General features: G+C 44.7%; 1 protein-coding gene across 1 annotated transcript in view; it reads right to left on the bottom strand.

Moving 5' to 3' along the window:
- The window catches only part of PLEKHA3 (pleckstrin homology domain containing A3), a 610,832-nt gene that overhangs the window by 179,749 nt on the left and 411,862 nt on the right, over positions 1-19,221 (bottom strand). The window contains exon 6 of the mRNA XM_044073717.1: positions 9,644-9,687. Within this exon, the coding sequence (XP_043929652.1) occupies positions 9,644-9,687 (44 nt within the window). The remainder of the gene's footprint in view (positions 1-9,643; positions 9,688-19,221) is intronic.

Below are 19,221 nucleotides of genomic sequence, written 5' to 3'. Positions count from 1 at the left end.
TGCAGATAGCAGGGTTTTTGTGGTCACTAGTTTGAAGTAGGTTGTCAAATGAATTTGTTTCTCTGGCGTGAGGAAAGCCATCTGGGAAGTTGTATTCAAGTTTGCTCCCAGGAATGTAATTTGTTGACAGTGTACCAGGTGTGATTTATTTTCGTTTATGGTGTACCCCAGACAAGTTAGCACCCTTTGTACAAAAGCCAGATGATTCAAAAATATGTCCTGGCTTTCTGCCTGAATTAGACAAATGTCTAGGTATGGGTATATTTGAATATTTCTTTGCCTGCAAAATTCAATGACTGGAGCTAGCCACTTTGTGAATACCCTGGGCGCAGTAGATAAGCCAAAAGGCAGTGCAGAGAACTGATAGTGTATGTAGCCTGCTTTGAAGCGTAGATATCTTCTGCAAGATTCCCTGATTGGGATGTGCAGGTATGCTTCCTCTAAATCGAGTGTTGCCAACCAGGCATCTTTGCCTAGCATAGGAAGCAACTGGTGAAGAGTTAGCATCTTGAATTTTGGAATCACCAAAAAGGTGTTTAAAGTAGACAGGTCCAGGATAGGACACCATGAATTGTCTTTTCTGTGTACTAGGAAAAGTCTTGAGTAGAAACCTTGTCCCTTTTCCTCTTCTGGTACAGTTTGATTAGCCTTTATGCTTAAGAGAGTACTTGCTTTTGAGCCTCTGGCCACTGATTTGGCAGTAGATGTGGCCAATTGTTTGGGGTTGGTAACATGTGGAAGTGAAATCTGTATCCTTGGGAAACTATATTTAAAACCCATTTGTCCTGGGTAATGAGTACCCAGTTTTTTGCATGTAGAGTAAAATTTTCCCCCAAAGGAGCAGTCAGCTGAGAAGTGCTTGGAAGTTTTAAAGTTAAGTCAATGAGACAGTTTACCATGGGGGGAGTTTTACTACTCCCAGATTTGGAAGTGGGGGCCCCCCACTGCTTAGTCCTGTGCGTACCTTGGGACTGAAGCCTGGGTGTTCTGCAGGATCTGGATTTGGACTGAAAAGGCCTGGAAGAGGTAGAAAAGGACCAATTCTTAGAGGGCCAATGCCGACTAAACCTTGGAGGTTGTACTTGTAAGAAATCTTTAACAGTTTGCATAGATTTAGCTTTTTCCTCCATCTTTTTAAGAACTTCTTCTGCCTTGTTGCCAAACAGGCAGTCCTGATTTAAGGGAGCATCCAGTAATTTAGCTTTAACATGATCTGGCAAGGATTGCTCCTTAAGCCAAGCATGCCTTCTAGTGAATCAAAACCATATTGCAAAGTGCGTTTTCCAACCTGTTCAGCAGAATGCATTAAATCCTGTAAATCCTTATTTTCAGCACAATCAGGAATCAACATCATTTTCTGTTTAAGCAATCCAATAATATGCTGCTGATACTCTAACATATGAAACTGGCAGTTTAAGGCCCTGATGGCCAAGGCTGCAGAATTGTATACCTTCTTACCCCATCTATCCAGCGCCCTGGAGTCTCTATCAGAGGGGGTAGGATTTCTGGCAGTAGTAGCTTTAATGCCCTTGGGTCTCTGTGAAATGGTCTCAGGATCCGCAGTAGGACTTTTGAAAAGGAACTTGTGAGAGTCAGGAACCCTTTAATATCTATCAGGTTTTCTGGGTGCAGGAAGTAGAGTCAGGGGCCAAGCTAGATTCCAAAAAGGCTTCATCAACAATGTCTAGTACAGGAGGGATAGCTAAAGGCCTGTGCTGGGGCAGGAGTAAAAAATCCCTAAGCCTCTTTTTAGAATCAGAGAAATCCTGACTTTCCCAACGAAAATGCTCCCTAAGAGTATGCAAGTTTTCACCAAAAGAGAAATCCCCTGGGGGGGGGGGGGGGGCAGAGAGAATAGAGTCCTCAGCATCAGAATCCTCATAGGTAGATAAGGGTAAATCCTGGTCATCAGAGGAAACAGAAATTTCAGAATCCTGGTCAGAGTAGAGGCCTGCAAATCTGAAGTAGCGTGTATCAGGGGCTGCGTGTATCAGGGGCTGCAAAAGCGTCTCACTGAGTACCAGTGAACTGGCGATTGGCTTAGGAGAAGCGTCATCGGCAGCTTTGGACCTAGGCGGCCTGTCTCTGTCTTTATCTTTGCGTTTTTTTGGAATGTCGGTAGTCAGATGGCTTACTGAAGACATATCTGGATAATTGAACCAAGCACCAAAATATTTAGAAGTGAAAATATACCGACAACGGATAGTTCTTTGTTTAAATAAGGCACAAAACCGACAGCGAGGTATGTGGTGGTCAGGGCCTAGGCAAGGAATACAGTACGAATGAAAATCTTTATGAAGTATTTGCTTTCCACAAGAAATGCAGTTATTTACTTTTACTGACATCGGTTTAGAGCAAGAAAAAGTTTCCCCAACGGGGTACATAGCTTTTAGTTGAAGACTTCGGTTCTGAAACTCAAAAACGAAAATTTCAGGAGTTGGCCGACCGGCACTTGCGAAATGCTTCTGCTTCGGGCACCGCACGGCAAGAAAGACTGACGTAATGGTGTCGGCTGGATGTTTTATACCCCTGACTACCTGACTTCATGGAAGAAGAGCCAGCAACCGACGCGGGACCCAAGACTTTGTTAATCATACCGACTGAGGGCTACTGCAAGCAGATAACCCAAATGTGATGACTGCAACAGTGAAACATGAAGAACATCTTTTTTTTTTTTTTTTTTGAAAAAGGAAGAAATACCAGCGATGGTATAAATAACTACCTTAAAGATAAAAAGAGATACCAGCAATGGTTATGAATAGGAGGACTACCAACAGTAGTACAGAAAGTGAAAGACACACACATACACACACACACACACACACACACACACACACACACACACACACACACACACACACACACACACAAAAACACACACACTAAAAGGAATAACAAGAGGAGCGGGTAGAAGAAATATAGACTAAAAATAGAATATGAAGACAAAAGGGGATATTTAAAAGGAAAAAAACGTACTTTTTTTTTTTAATAGCCAAAGCTCGAGAGTGGTCAAACACGTCTGACACACGAAGCGGCAAACAAGATCTGAGGTAATTTTGAGAGGAGCATTAGGGGTAAAAGCCTAGCTCAACAGTTTGGAAGGTGCAAGCTGAAATAAACAAACGAATCGGTTCCGAGGCTCGGAACTGAGCCCGCAGTCAAGGATTACGTGAAGACTGACAACATCAGATAAATTATTATATCGTGCAGTCAGTTTCGGGCTGAGGCAGTTTGGTGACTAGTGGAATAAAAGTTAAATCAAAAAAATATACAGTGAAAAAATTGGATCACTAATTCAGGGTACAGGTTTACAAGTGTGTGTTACCAGTCATCAGTCACAGATAACCACCTTTACACCGTGGTTATTAAGCCTGCAGCAATAGTTGCAAGCGTGAACAAAGGCAAATACAGTAGCAAAAGTTTCAAGCCTGATATTCCAACAAACCTGGAAAGGCTTTTAAGGAGACAGCGACAAATGCACTCAAAGGAATTAGCTGAAATTAACAAATTATGCTTTTGCCAGGCTGGTTAGAAATGGAAGAATCCACAGAACTGCAACTGTAAGTGAAGAGAGAAACAAAAGCAGAGAAAAAGTACAGGTGTGTACTCTTACCATAAATGTAGATGTTCGAGTGTATTCACTGTTGCAGTCATCACACTTGGGTATCTGCCTGCAGGTAGCCCTCAGTCGGCCTGAATACCAGAATCTTAGTATTTCTGTGTCGGATGCTGTCACTTCTTCCATGATGTCAGGTCGTCAGGGGTATAAAACAGGCAGCCGAGGCCATTACATCAATTTTTCTTTCCCCAAATAGAGAGCTAGTATATGGTGGGGAACACCACCAGTAAAAAGTAAATACCAATGCCATTAGGAATGGCCATAGAGAGGAGAGATAGAAAGATAGAGAAAGCCAAGGGGCTGGAAGTAGGGAAACCAGGACTGCAACAGTGAATACACTTGAACATCTACATTTATGGTAAGTGTACACAACTGTAGTATTTTCTTCATATTTCACTGTTGCAGTCAACACAGTTGGGTTGATTCCCAAAGCTGAGGATGGGTGGAGGCAGTCAAGAAGTTTTAGGACTGGCTAGTAGGCTTTGCAAGACTGCTGTAGCAAATCCAGCCCTGGATTTGGAAAATATAGGTAAGTGGTAATGCTTGGTAAAGGTGTGTACAGAACTCTAGGTTGCAGCTTCCAGAATGTCCCTGGTAGGGACTCCCCTGAGAAATGCTGTAGAGGTGGAAGTAGCCCTAGTGGAATGTGTTCAGATGCCCTGTTGGGTAGGTTTTCCATTGTGCTTGTAGCAGAAATGGATGCAGTGTGCTATCCACTTGGAAATGGTTTGTTTTGAAATGGCCTTACCCTCTGCCCCTGTAGCAAAGCTGACTAGCAACAGGTCAGATTTTCTGAAAGGCTTAGTCCTGTCAAGGTAGAACCTGAGCTGTCTGTGCACGTCCAACGAGTGCAGGATCTTTTCCCCTTTATTCTGAGGGTTAGGGAAGAAGGTTGGTAAATGGATGCATTGGTTTAGAGTCACCCTGGACACAACCTTAGGCATAAAGGACGGGTTATAGTCCTGAAGGAAACCGTGTCAGCATGGAAAATAATGAAGGATTCCACAGCCATTAGTGCCTGTAACTCAGACACTCTTCTAGCTGAAGTTATGGCTAAAAGCAATGCTGTTTTCCAAGAGAGGAATTTTAACTTTGCTGAGGCAGCAGGTTCAAAAGGGGGAAGTGTGAGCTTTTCCAGTACAAAGTTAAGGTCCCAGGCAGGGGTGGGTGCTCTCCTACGGGGCCTTAAGTTGTTAGCCCCTCTCAGGAACTGTTTGATGAGAGGGTGAGAAAATAGAGGTGGCTCAGTATTATAATGAGCTGAGATGGCAGAGGCATGAATCTTAATGGAGGAGAAGGACAGGCCTCTGTGTAGTACCTCTGCTAGGCAATCCAGGATTAGAGGTAAGGAGGGCACTGCTGTGTCCTTTCCTTTAGACTGGTTCCAAGAACAATATCTTTTCTACTTTTCAGCATAGGATTTCCTAGCACTAGGCCTTCTGGCTTCAAGAAAGATGTCCAGCACCTGTTTGCTGAGGGTTGCTGGTGGGGTATTCAAGGGAGAAGCCAGGCTACAAGGTTTAGAGTTTGCAATTGTGGATGCAAAATCTGTCCCTCCTGCTGAGACAGCAGGGTAGGAGTCTGGTGTAGGTGCTGGGGTGGCACTGTTGTCAGGCTGCGTAGGAGTGGGTACCAGTGCTGGTGCGCCCAGTCTGAGGCAATAAGAATTGCCCTTGGCCTGTCCTGTTTTATCTTGAGTAGTACTCTTGAGAGAAGGGGCAGAGGGGGAAAGGCATACATTGAGAGGTTTTTCCACTGAAAGGATAGGGCATCCACCTTCCAGACCCTGCTGTAGGGGTTCCTGGTGCAGTATTTGCTTAACTGGGGATTCTTGCGGGAGGCAAAGAGGTCCACCTCCGGTGTCTCCCACCTCTGGATCAGAAGGTTGAAGGTGTTGGGCTTCAATTTCAACTCATGTGGGTCTAGGAGATTTCTGCTCAAGTAATCTGCCAGTGAATTTTGTTTGCCTGGCAGGAATTGAGCTTGTAGATGTACTTGGTTGTTCAAGGCTGTGTTCCACAGGGCCATGGCTAACCTGCAGATTGGGTAAGAATGGGTTCCCCCCTGCTTGTTTATGTACCACATAAATGTGGTGTTGTCTGTTTTTATCACCGGTTGTCCTGGAAGGATTAGGTATCTGAAAGCTGTCAGAGCATTCTGTACAGCTAGCATCGCTTTTTGATTGATGTGCAGGAGAATCTGTCCTGGGCTCCAGTGGCCCTGAATGCATTTGCCTGCCATGTGAGCCCCCCATGCATAGTCTGATGCGTCTGTTATCAGGGTTTGGGTGGCAAGAGGTTGAGTGAAATGCAGTCCCTTGTTGTGGTTGCATGCTTCTGCTCACCTAAGGAACTCTGCTATTACACAAGGTATGATAGGAATGACCATTTCCAGGTCCTGAGAATGTTGGCACCAAAGACTTTTTAAGTACCATTGAAATTTCCTCATATGCAGTCTTGCATATGGAATTAGCAGAATACATGAGGCCATGAACCCTACGGCTTGCAGTATTTTTCTTGCAGATAGCTGGATTCTGGTGGCCATTTATTTGAAGTAGTTTGTCAGATAGACCTGTTTTTCTGAAGTGAGAAATGCCATCTGGGAAGTTGTGTCCAAGCTTGCTCCCAGGAATACAATCTTTTGACTGGGTACCAATTGTGATTTATTTTCGTTCATGATGTACACCAATGACGTGAGAAGGCTTTTTACAAATGCCAGGTGCTGAAGTAGCAATTCCTGACTGTCCGCCTGAATCAGGCAGTCATCCAAGTATGCAAAAATTTGGATATTTCTCTGCCTACAATATGCAATGGCTGGAGCCAGGCACTGTGTGAATACTCTGAGCGTAGTGGGTAAGCCAAAGGGAAGTGCAGAGAACTGATAGTACATTGAGCCTGCCCTGAAACGTAGATATTTCCTGCATGACTCCCTTATGGGGATGTGGAATTTTAAGTCTAGAGTGACTAACCAGGCATCCTTGGCTAGCACAGGGAGAAGCTGTTGCAGGGTAAGCATCTTGAATATTGGGACCACCAGAAAGGTGCTGAGAACTGAAAGATCCAGGATTGGGCACCAAGAGCCTTCTTTTCTGGGCACCAGGAAAAGTCTTGAGTAGAAACCTTGACCCCTTTGTTCTACTGGAACGGGTTGAATAGCTCTGATATTGAGCAGGAAAGTACTTGCTTTTGAGCCTCTGCCCACTGGTTTGGAGGAAGGTCTGGAAACCCGCTTGGGGTTGGCAGTGAATGGAAGTAGAATTTGTACCCATAGGATACAATGTTGGAAGACCTATCGGTCCTGAGTAATGGACATCCAGTTTTCTGCATGAAGGGCAAGTTTTTCTCCTAGGGGCACAAGCAGTTGGGCAGGGCTGGTATGCTGAACTGAGAAGTCATTGTGAACTTTTTCCATAGGGGGGACGGCTTATCACTCCCTGTTTTTGGGGTGGGGGCACTCCATTGTTTAGATCTCTGTAAACTCTGAGACTGTAGTCTGGGTGGCCTGTTTCCCCTGGGCTTGCCTGGGAAGGCCTGGAAAGAACCAGTTTTTTGAAGGCCAATGCCTACTGAATCTAGGTGGTTGCAGTTGTAAGAATTCTTTAACAGTTTGCATAGATTTAGCTTTTTCTTCCATCTTTTTAAAGAACTGCTTTGGTGCCAAACAAACAGTCCTTAATTAAAGGAGCGTCTAGTAATTTGGTTTTGACATGATCTGGCAAGGTTTGTTCTTTCAGCCAAACATGCCTTCTCAGTACAGAACCAGTGAATTGCAGCCCTGCAGGATGCTTCTAGGGGGTCAAAGCCATGCTGCAAAGTATGCTTACTAACTTGGTTTGCAGAATGCATTAGCTCTTGTATATCTTTATTTTCTGCACAATCTGGAAATAATACCATTTTTTTTGTTTAATTAGTTCCATAATATGTTGCTGGTACTTTAACATGTGAAACTGGCAATTCAATGCCCTGATGGCAAGAGTTGCACAGGTATATACCTTCTTACCCCATCTGTCTAAAGCTCTGGAATCCCTGTCCGAAGGGGTAGGATTTTTGGCTGTAGTAGACTTAATACCTTTAGTTCCCTGGGAAATGGTCGCTGGATCAGCAGTAGGATTCTTGAAAAGAAACTTGTGGGAATCAGGTACTCTGTAGCACCTGTCAGGTTTCCTAGGGGCCAGGGGTACTGTATCTGGAGTAAGACTGGATTCCATAAAAACATCATCTACAACATCCAGGACAGGGGGTATAGCTTAGAGGCCTGTGCTGAGGCAACTCTAAAAATTCCCTGAGTCTCTTTTTGGACTGAGGGTAGTCTTGGCATTCCCAATGGAAATGCTCTCTTAAAGTATGCAAGGTTTCGCCAAAAGAAAAATCCTCTGGAGAGGAGGCAGAGGGAATGGATTCCTCTGCATCTGAACTGTCATAGGCTGATAAGGGCATGTCCTGATAATCAGAAGGGTCAGAGTCATCGGACTCCTGGTCTGTAGAATCAGAAGGAAACTCAATTCTTTGTCTCTTAGCAGGGGAAGGCTGGCTTTCCCTAATTAGGGTAATAAGGTCTTCAGCCATCCTAAGCATTTGTTTTTGTGGCATGGGAGCTTGAGCAATGTGCTTTGGTCATCAGTTTTCTAGGCATAGTGTGTACTCTGGGCCTAAGAAACTCAGTAGTTTTGGCTAAAAAAGAAGTCATCGGTTTGATTCGAACATCGGTAGGATGGAATACACCCTCAAAAGCCACTGCCTGCACAGCGGCTCCGGACCCATCCAAGGTAAAGACATCCATAGGTTCCATAGTCGAAGAAGCATCTCGTGGCATACCGGACTCTGAATGGGTCTCCGCAGAAGCCTGTGAATCCACAGAAGTGGGCATCAGGGGCTGCAAAGGCGCCTCACTGAGTACTGGTGGACTGGTGACTAGCTTAACGGAAGCGTTGTCAGCCGTTTTGGACCTATGCAGTTTGTCTCTGTCTTTATCTTTATGTTTTTCCAGAAGATTGGTAGTCAGATGGCTTATCGAAGCCATTTCATAATATGGAGAATGAGAGTGAAAGAATTTAGCGACAAAGATAACCCGATGATGAATGGTTCGGGCGTTAAACAAGGCACAAAACCAACAGCGACGGACGTCATGGTCTGGGCCTAAACTGGTGACGCAGTAAGAATGAAAATTTCTGAGGGGTATTTGCTTTCCACAGGCAAGACAGCTGTTAACTTTTTCTGACATTGGTTAGAGCAAGAAAAAAGGATCCCCAACAGGGTACTTAGCTTTAGAAGACTTCAGGATTATAAACTCAAAAACGAAAATTTCAGGTAGCGGCTGACTGGCACTTGTGAGCAGCTTCTGCTTCAGGCTCCTCCTCGGCAAGAAAGACTGATGTAATGGCGTCAGCTGCCTGTTTTACACCCCTGACGAGCTGACGTCATGGAAGAAGCAACAGCATCCGACACAGAAATACTAAGACTCTGGTATTCAGGCCGACTGAGGGCTACCTGCAGGCAGATAACCCAAGTGTGATGACTGCAACAGTGAAACACGAAGAACATCTGTTCTTCCACACCACCCTAATGTACTCTTGGCAAGGACAAAGACTAGCAAAATCATGTCAGTATGGCAGTCTTCATTAGCCCATTTTGGAATATAACAAATCAGGAAAAAACTATGATGCAGCATCATTAGTGTTAAAGAAAATATTGATATATTGTGAAAAACATTTATGTTTCAGCTACTGTAAAAGTCTGCTCTTTAACAGGACCTCCCTGTTAATTAGCTAGAATTCAAAGATGTTTTTCTTATGATGGAGAACACTTGTAACTCTAGCTGAGTGTCCTTAAAACATGTTCATGAATAAATGAAAGATAAAGTGAACACTGAAGTACTGTAATCTAAAGTAGCACTCCATACCAGTGTCTCTACCCAACACCACCCCAGTCACAAAGCTGCATTTAAAACCGGTTACATTAGAAAATAAAAACTGTCTTAAGATTATGCCTTGCTTTTAAAATACATAATAACAGATTATACACTTACCTTTCTGAACAGTAGCTCCCTGGATGACTTACTGAACGCTTCATCTACAAAGATATAAAACATTAATAAAAGATGTCAATTATCTACAATCATTGCAAATATATGAAACTGTTCTTTCATTCATAATCACTACTAAAGAAAAAAATATGATGATTGCCTAATGCAGTTGAGTTACTCAATAAAATATGTATGAATTAAATTGTCTTCAACAGTCCTTACAATTTGACTACACAGTCATTTTAAACGGTAACAGCCACTTCTTGGCTATGGAGAAAAATGTGCCTCCTGACTGACTGTCTGCTCTGCCACACAATGGGAAGTAGAAAGTGTTAGTCAGTTAGCACTCAAAACACCAGTTGCCAGAGGTAAAGCCCTACAAGAGATGAGTAAAACTATGCCTGAGAAAAAAAACACAAAGTCCCACAATGTGCTTGTCAATAGTCTCTGCCACCCGGTGTGGCATGCAAAAAATTTGCTTCTTTTAGGAGCTCCCAAATATGCTAAACTTAACTTACACCATGCCACAGCAATCTTACTGCAAGAAATTGGAAGAGATAGCAAGACTGCACTGAAGCATATCAACATCTGTTATTTTAATGTAACCCACATAAAAGGCTTAAAATGGCAGCACAGTCATCCTTCCAAGCACAGCACAAACACATTTATACAATGAGAAAGCAGTAACACTGTACAAGTTTACGGGATACAGTACTGTCAGAATACAACATATTACACAGCTTTAGATGCAAAATAAAGGACAGCATAAAGCACTATTCTGTCCTTATGAAAAATATTGAATTATTCTGAATAATATGTGCCTACAACTCTGAAATACTTCTGGATAATGTGATGACTAAAAACCAGCACTTTCTTATAGATGAGGACAATTCAACTGGTTATTAAAAAAGCAGGCTTAAATGAAGGCTTTGTCACTCCTTCTAGAACAAAGATGAAGCTTTACAATGTTAGGACTTGTAGATCACTGTACATCTTGAATCTAGTCAGCCACTGTAGCACGTACAAGATCAGTGCCGTTTTGTACAGTCAGTCAGAGTGAATGCAGGCATGAATGGAGATGCACATACGAGTGTGTCTGAAGTAATGCGTCAGTCAGCTTAAGTACATGTTCCAGTTACAGTTCCTTAAATGTTTATGAACAATAAATATCTTGAACCCATACACTGCTTCATCATCTCTTTTGAATGCATGAGACAAGCGACATGGTGTCAGAATGGGATCCTAAGTTGAAGCAACATACGAGCCATTAGGCATGCAGTTAACAGTGGAGAAATATATGAGTGAACTCGCAAACAGGTCAGCGGCTATTAAAAGATGTGTGGCGAAGCATTCAAAATGTTCAAAATAATTACCCAGATAAACAAAATGTCCAAAATTGCGATATATTGATAAAAGTATTCAAAATAAATGCAAAAGTGGTTGAAATAATTTCTAAAGTCTTAATGTACGAAAAAGAAGAGACATATTTCTTCACTTTTTAGCATTAACTAAAGCTATTCAAAGTATCCAAAGTGTCCGGAATATTCACAGCATTTGCAGTATTAAAACAAAGGCATTTTAGACAGACTGTTGTACATTTGGGCATAATTACAAGTACCTGGTCAATGGTTATATTTAAACAAATTTTGTTGTTATGGCAGAGGGATTTCGCAGACCTGAATCAGTGGTGTCTAATAGCAGTTTTGCTGAGAGGTGTAGTGTGTTTGAGCAAGAATATACTTTCATACAGGCTGCAATTTCTGAAAAAGATGCCATACAAAAGCATTTATAGTTAATTTAGAGGGCTCGGAAGCCATTGAGAGAGAACGTTCTTTTGTGTGTTGACCTGCTGTGCATGCAGGGGAGGGGGAACCACCATGTTGTGATGCAGGCTGAAACGTGGGAAGACCCCGAGTGCTTAAAAAAGAAGTTATGTCTTACCATAACGTTCTGTCTGTGTTGTTCATCTTCTTTCATTCATCACTGATGGGTTCAGTTCAGAGCCCTTGGAACCGAGTTGGCCTTTTCACCAAGCTCAAGCCAGCCAAAAACTCTCGAGCTAAGCTTCTACCCAGAATGTCCTTTCTCCCTGTTACCTCAGATTGAGTTTGCTAGAGATAGAGAAGTAAAGCCGAGGCCACTTCTGCGCAAATACCCTAGGACACCACTTGGACCCAAAGCATCCCGCAGGAGCCTTTGGAGGGGGAAGGAGGGTGGGCAGTGATGAATGAAAGAAGATGAACAACACAGATGGAACGTTATGGTAAGACATAACTTCTTTATCTGACATTGTTAATCTTCTTTCCATTCATCACTGATGGGATAGAATCCCAAGCTACCTTGAGGTCCATGGGCGGCCCTTATGGAAGAACATTCCTGAGTACCACTGAGCTGAAGCAGCTCTCTCTCTCTGGAGACCAAGTCCAATTTGTAATGATAGATAAACGTATGAGGCTTAGCCCAAGTGGCCGCTGTGCAAATGTCATCCATGGAAGCCCTGGAATGGAAAGCTACAGATGTTGCCATAGATCTAGTGGTGTGAGCTTTAACTTTAGGCATAGGCTTTTTTATGAGGGAATAGATGAAATGTATGCAGTCTCTTAGCCATTTTGATAATGTAACCTTGGAAACAGCATTTCCCAGTCTAGGCCCAGAAAAGGAGATGAAAAGCTGTTCAGACTTATGGATAGGTTTGGTCCTGTCTAGGTAAAATCTCAGTTGCCTATGTACATCTAAAGAGTATAGGCAGTACTCTCCTTTATTGGAAAGATTCGGAAAGAACACTGGTAGGTCAATGGTCTGATTAATGGAAAATTCAGAAACAACTTTGGCAAGGAAGAATGGATTCATATGGAGTGATACTCTGTCTTTATAGAAACCAGGTAGGACCTCTTGGTACACAATACTTGCAGCTCCAAAACCCGTCTGGCTGACATGATGGCTACTAAGAAAGTACAGTTATGTACACTTACCATAAATGTAGATGTTCGAGTGTATTCACTGTTGCAGTCATCACATTTGGGTTATCCCTGCCAGGGTAACCCTTGGCCGGCCCGAATACCAGAGGCCTAGTATTTCTGCGTCAGTTGCTGTCGCTTCAGGACTGACATCAGGTCGTCAGTAGTATAAAGTACGGCAGCCAATGCCATTACATCAGTTTTTCTTGCCCTAACCTGTCAGGAGCCCCCAAGTAGGAGCCGGGTTCTGGTGGAAGAACCCCACCAGTAGAAAGTAAATATCAATATGTCCCTTAGAAAAGAAAGAGAAAAAAGGGGGATGGAGGGAGGGAAACCAGGACTGCAACAGTGACTACACTCAAACATCTACATTTATGGTAAGTGTACACAACTGTACTATATTCTTCATGTTTCACTGTTGAAGTCATCACATTTGGGTTGATTCCCAAAGCTGAGGAAAAGGGTGGAGGCAGTCAAAGAAACTAGGGGCTGGCTAGGATGCCCTGCAAGACTGCAGGGGCAAATCCTGCCCTGGATTTGGAGAAGAGAGGCAGGTGGTAATATCTGGTAAAAGTGTGAACAGATGTCCAGGTGGCAGCCTCCAGGATGTCCCTGGTGGGGACTCCTCTGAGGAAAGCTGCAGAGGTGGAGGCTGGTCTGGTGGAGTGAGTCCTGACCCCGTTGGGGGGAGGCTTTCCATGTTATTTGTAGCAGAAATGGATGCATTGTGCTATCCATTTGGAAATGGTTTGTTTGGAGATGGCTTTGCCTTCTGCCCCTGTAGCAAAGCTAACCAGCAACTGATCAGAATTTCTGAAGGATTTAGTCCTGTCTAAATAGAATCTGAGCTGTCTGTGCACACCTAGAGAGTGCAGAATCATTTCCCCCTTGTTCTGGGGATTAGGAAAAAAGGTGGGCAAATGAATGGATTGGTTGAGAGCCACACTGGACACCACCTTGGGCAAGAAGGATGGATTAGTTCTGAGGGATACCCTGTCAGCATGGAAGATGATAAAGGGTTCCACAGCCGTGAGCACTTGCAGATCGGAGACTCTTCTGGCTGAAGTGATGGCCAGAAGGAATGCTGTCTTCCAGGAGAGAAATTTTAGTTCTGCAGAAGAAACTGGTTCAAAAGGGGGCAGGGTGAGCTTTTCCAAAACATAGTTAAGGTCCCAAGTTGGGGTGGGTGCCCTTCTGGGTGGCCTCAAGTTGCTAGCCCCTCTTAGGAACTGCTTGATCAAAGGGTGTGAGAAAAGGGGCTGCTCAGTGGGAAAATGAGCAGAAATAGCAGAGGTATGAATTTTTATGGAGGAGAAAGAGAGGCCACTGTGTAGTAGGTCTGCTAAGTAATCCAGGATGAGAGGGAGGGAGGGCTGTGCCATATTTTCTCCTTTAGCCTGGATCCAGGTGCAGAACCTTTTCCATTTTCAGCATAGGACTTTCTAGTGCTAGGGTTTCTGGGCTCACGGATAACATCTAGAACCTGTTTACTGAGGTTGGCAGATTGATCCGGGGTTAGGGAATAAGCCAAGCTGCCAAACTGAGTGTCTGCAGTTGGGGATGCATGAATTCCCCTTCCCTCTTGGTCAGGAGGTTTGGAATCTGAGGAAGATGCCATGGTGGCAGTGGTGACAGGCTGCGCAATAAGGGGTACCAGTGCTGGTGAGGCCAGTCTGGAGCTATAAGTACCCTGGGAATGACAGGAAGTGGAGGAAAGGCATAGACCGATAGACTGACCCAGGGGAAGGACAGGGCATCCACTTTCCAAGCCATGCAGTGATGCTCTCTGGTGCAGAATTTGCAGAGCTGATGGTTGGTATGGGAGGCAAATATATCGACCTTCGGGTTGCCCCATTTCTGAGTTACTAGGGTGAAGGTTCTTCTGTTGAGCTGCCACTCATGTGGGTCCAGAAGATTTCTGCTTAATTGGTCTGCCAGAGAGTTGACAGAGCCTGGTAGGAATTTTGCTAACAGGTGCAGTTGCATGGCAGATGCTGTGTGCCAAAGAGTCATGACCAGCCTGCATAGAAGGTAGGAGTGAGTCCCTCCCTGCTTGTTGATATAGCATATCACAGTGGTGTTGTCTGTTTTGATCAGGAGGGCCCCTTGAGAGAGAAGGGGTTTGAAAGCTATCAAGGTGTGCTGGACAGCCATCTCTTTTTGGTTTATGTGCAGAGGGATTTGCTGCAGGCTCCATTGGCCCTGTATGTACCTGCCATCCAGGTGTGCACCCCAAGCATAGTCTGATGCGTCTGTGTTGAGGTTCTGGGTGGGGGGGGGGTGAGAAAGGCAGTCCCTTATTGTGACAGCATGCTGCTCCCCACCAAAGAAAATCTTTTCTGAGGCAAGGAAGGGTCTATATTAGAACATTGAATATTTAACAATGCGAATCACTAAAAGCCAACCTTTAGTAATCAAACTGTTACAACATCAAATGTTCAGAAAAAAAAAAAAAAAAAACCCTTAAAAACCCTTAAAGATACCAACTCCGAGACTGCACTACATTGAAGTAAACGGAAATCTCCCTTTACGGAGATTTCCGTTTACTTGTTCGATGTTCTGCAGTTTCGCTACTCTCGTGTTGACAATGTCAGATTCTACACTGTCGGCTTTCGAGAATGTAATATAGACCTGGCAAGGAATTATAGGTATAAGAGTTTTCAGGTCTTGAGAGTGTTGAAACAAAGGCTTTTTAGGTACCACTGAAGATTCCTCATATGCAGTCTGGCATATGGAATGAGTAGTATGCAAGATGCCATGAACCCCAGAGCTTGCAGGATCTTCCTTGCAGATATCTGGGGCCTGGTGGCTAGTTGAAAGAAGTAGGCTGTCAGGAAAATTTGTTTTTCTGGTGTAAGTAATGCCATCTGGGATGCTGTGTCCAGGCTTGCTCCCAGGAAGATAATCCTTTGGGTGGGAACCAGTTTGTATTTCTTTTCATTGATTGTGTACCCTAGGGAGGTTAGTAGGGTCTTTACAAAGGCCAGGTGCTTGAGCAGCTTTTCCTGGCTGTCTGGCTTAATAGGGCAGTCATCTAAGTATGGGTAAATCTGGATATTCCTTTGTCTGCAAAAGGCAATGGCCGGAGCCAGACATTTTGTGAAAACTCTGGTAGTAATAGATAAGCCAAAGGGAAGTGCAGAGAACTAAAAGTGTTGAGATGCTGCCCTGAAACAGAGATATTTCCTGCATGATTCCCTGACAGGAATGTGGAGGTAGGCCTCTTTCAGATCCAGGGTGGCTAGCCAAGCGTCCTTGGAGAACATGGATAGCATCTGCTGGAGAGTGAGCATTTTGAATTTTGGGATCACCAGGAAGGTGCTTAGAATGGATAGATCGAGGATGGGGCGCCAGGTGCCCTCTTTTCTGGGCACCAGAAAAAGTCTGGAGTAGAAACCTTGGTCTATCTGTTCTGCAGGAACATGCTCTACTGCCCTGATAGAAAGCAGGGAAAGGATTTGTTTTTGAGCCTCTGCCCACTGGCTTGAAGGTAGATCTGGGAACCCTTTTGGGGTTGGAAGGGTGTGGAAGGAAAATCTGTACCCCTGAGACACTGTTTAGAACCCAGTGGTCGTTGGTAATGATGGCCCAGGTGCTTGCGTGAAAGGAGAGTTTTCCTCCTAGGGGCAAGTGAAGGTGGGCATAGGGAGGGGGTGGGGGAGGCGAGTCATTGTGAGTTCTTACCATAAGGGGGTGGGTTAGAACTCCCTGGTTTTGAAGTGAAGGTAGTCCACTGCTTAGATCTCTGCATTCCCAGTGGCTGCTGTCTGGGGGATATGGTTCCCCGGGGCCTATGCTGGACTGGCTTGGCGGGAGCAGGAAAGGACCAGTGTTTGGTGGGACAATGCCTGCTGAACCTGGGTGGCTGGACCTGTAAGAAATCCTTAACTGTTTGCATAGATTTTGCTTTTTCTTCCATTTTTTTAAGACCTCTTCTGCCTTAGTGCCAAATAAGTTGTCTTTGTGCAGGGGGGCATCCAACAATTTAGATTTGACATGGTCTAGCAGGGGCTGTTCCTTAAGCCATGCATGCCTTCTAATGACGGATCCAGTGACTGCTGCCCTCCAAGAAGCTTCTAGAGCGTCAAAACCACAGTGCAAGGTGTGTTTAGTTACTTGAGTTGCAGAATACATTAACTCTTGTAATTCCTTAGATTCTGCCCAAGCAGGAGAGGAAGGCATTTTTTGTTTGAGGAGTTCCATGGTATGTTGCTGAAATTTTAGCATATGGAACTGACAATTTAGTGCCCTGATGGCCAGAGTAGCTTAGGTGTAACACTTTTTTACCCCATCTGTCTAGTGCTTGGGAATCCCTATCTGAGGGGGCGGGATTCTTAGCAGAGGTTGCTTTAATCCCTTTAGGCCCTTGAGAAATTACCTCAGGGCCAGCAGTAGGATTTCTAAAAAGAAATTTGTGTGAGTTAGGGGACTCTATAGCACCTGTCTGGTTTTCTGGGAGCAGGATGGAGGGTGTCAGGAGTCGAGCTAGATTCTAGAAAAACATCCTCCACAACATCCAGGACGGGGGGAAGGCCAAGGGTCAGTGCTGTGAAAGACCTAGGAATTCCCGGAGTCTCTTTTTAGACTGAGGGTAGTCTTGACTTTCCCATTGGAAGTGCTCCCTTAAGGTATGCAGGGTTTCCCCAAAGGAAAAATCCTCTGGGGGAGAGGCTGAAGGGATGGAATCCTCTGCATCAGAATCCTCGCAAGTAGAGAGGGGTTGCATGTCTTCATATTCAGAAGCATCAAAGTCATCTGACTCTTGCTCAGACAGAACTACAGGGGACAGATCTCTTTTCCTTTTGGAGAAGGTAGCTTGGCTTCCACTGATCAGCATGATAAGGTCTTCTGCCATTTTAAGCATCTGATAGTGAGGCAAGGAAGCAGATGCCTGAGAGTGGGTCACTGGTTTCTTGGGTGTGGTTCGTACCCTGGGCCTAAGAAACTCAGTCGTTTTCGAAAGAACAGTAGTCACAAAAGAAGTCATCGGTTTGTGTCGGGAATCGGTAGTGTGAAGGGCTTCCTCGGAAGCCGATGCCGGCTCTGGACCCATCCAAGGTAGAGAATACCACAGGATACTTAGTCAAAGAAGAGTTTTGCAGCATACTGGACTCCGAAAGGGTCTTGGTAGTGGCCTGCGAATCCATAGAAGCGGGCATCAGGGGCTGCGAAAGCACCTCACTGAGGACCGGAGACTTGTGCAGTCTGTCTCTGTCTTTAGCTTTACATTTTTTCAGAAGATCTGCTGCCGGATGGCTTACCGAAGCCATATCGGAATTAGTGGACTGTAAGCGAAAATATCTGGCTACAATAAGGGAACAATGATGGATAGTTCTGGCTTTGAACAAAGCACAGAAGCGAAAATGGGGGACGTCGTGGTCTGGTATTTGCTTTCCACAGGCGAGACAATTATTAACTTTTTCTGACATTGGTTAGTGCAAGAAAAAAGGATCCCCAGCGAGGTACTTAGCTTTAGAAGACTTCAACTTCACTTCAGTAGATGAAACTCAGGTAGTGGCCGAATGACACTCATGCAAACTGCTTATTCTTCAGGCTCCATGGCAAGAAACACTGATGTAATGACGGCTGCCTTACTTTATACTACTGACGACTTGACGTCAGTCCTGAAGTGACAGTAGCCAATGCAGAAATACTAAGCCTCTGGTATTTGGGACGGCTAAGGGCTACCCTGGCAGGGATAACTCAAATGTGATGACTGCAACAGTGAAACATGAAGAACATCAAGGATTTCCAGGACAAGAACTTTAGGTCACACTTCGCTGCGGGTTCAAAGGGTTTTTGAGTCAAAGACTGAAGGACTAAAGTGAAGTTCAATGGTTCCACAGGCTGTCTGACAGGGGGCCTGATATGAGAGGTTCCCTTGAAAAAGGCTTTGCATAGACATAAAGAGATGAGAGGGGTGCCATCTATACCATTGTGGAAATTAGAACTTGCCGCCAGGTGTACTCATACAGTAGAGACAGTGGCTCCATTATCAAAAAACGTAGCCAAGTATTGCAGAACCACAGTCACTGGAGCCGAATACGGGTCTAGCATGTTATCCTTAGACCAGATGGAGAACCTTTTCCATTTATCCTGATATAGTCTTCTGGTGGATGGTTTATGAGAAGCCAGAATGATGTCTTGAACAGGTGAGGTGAGATTAGCTTGCCTGGCAACTAATGGAAGTGGAGAAACCAAGCTGTCAGCTTGAGTCTGGACAGATTCAGATGGCTCAACCCTTGGGGGTGAGTAATCAGATCTGGACAAGGGTCCAGAATCCACGGCAGGTATACTAGGTGAAGCCGAAGGAAGGGGAACCAAACCTGTCGAGGCCAGACTGGAGCTATGAGAATCAGCTTTCTTTAGAAACTGTGGAATCGGGGAATGGGAGGATAAGCATAAAGAAATCCCGTGGGACAATCATGGATTAGAGCGTCCCTTGGGTACTCCCCCTCCAGGGTAAACAGGGCAAAATAGCTCCTGCACTTGTTGTTCGATGGGGAGGCGAAAAGATCGCAGCAGGGCTGGCCCCAGTGGCTGAAGACTTCTGTCACCACCTTGGGATTGAGGGACCACTCATGAGGCAGGAGGATGCATCTGCTCAGTTTGTCCGCAATTAAG

The sequence above is a fragment of the Protopterus annectens genome, chromosome 6.part0 (genome assembly GCF_019279795.1).
Source record: "Protopterus annectens isolate FY-2018-M chromosome 6.part0, PAN1.0, whole genome shotgun sequence".
Lineage (NCBI taxonomy): Eukaryota > Metazoa > Chordata > Ceratodontiformes > Protopteridae > Protopterus > Protopterus annectens.
This window is presented reverse-complemented; position numbering and strand designations above follow the sequence as displayed.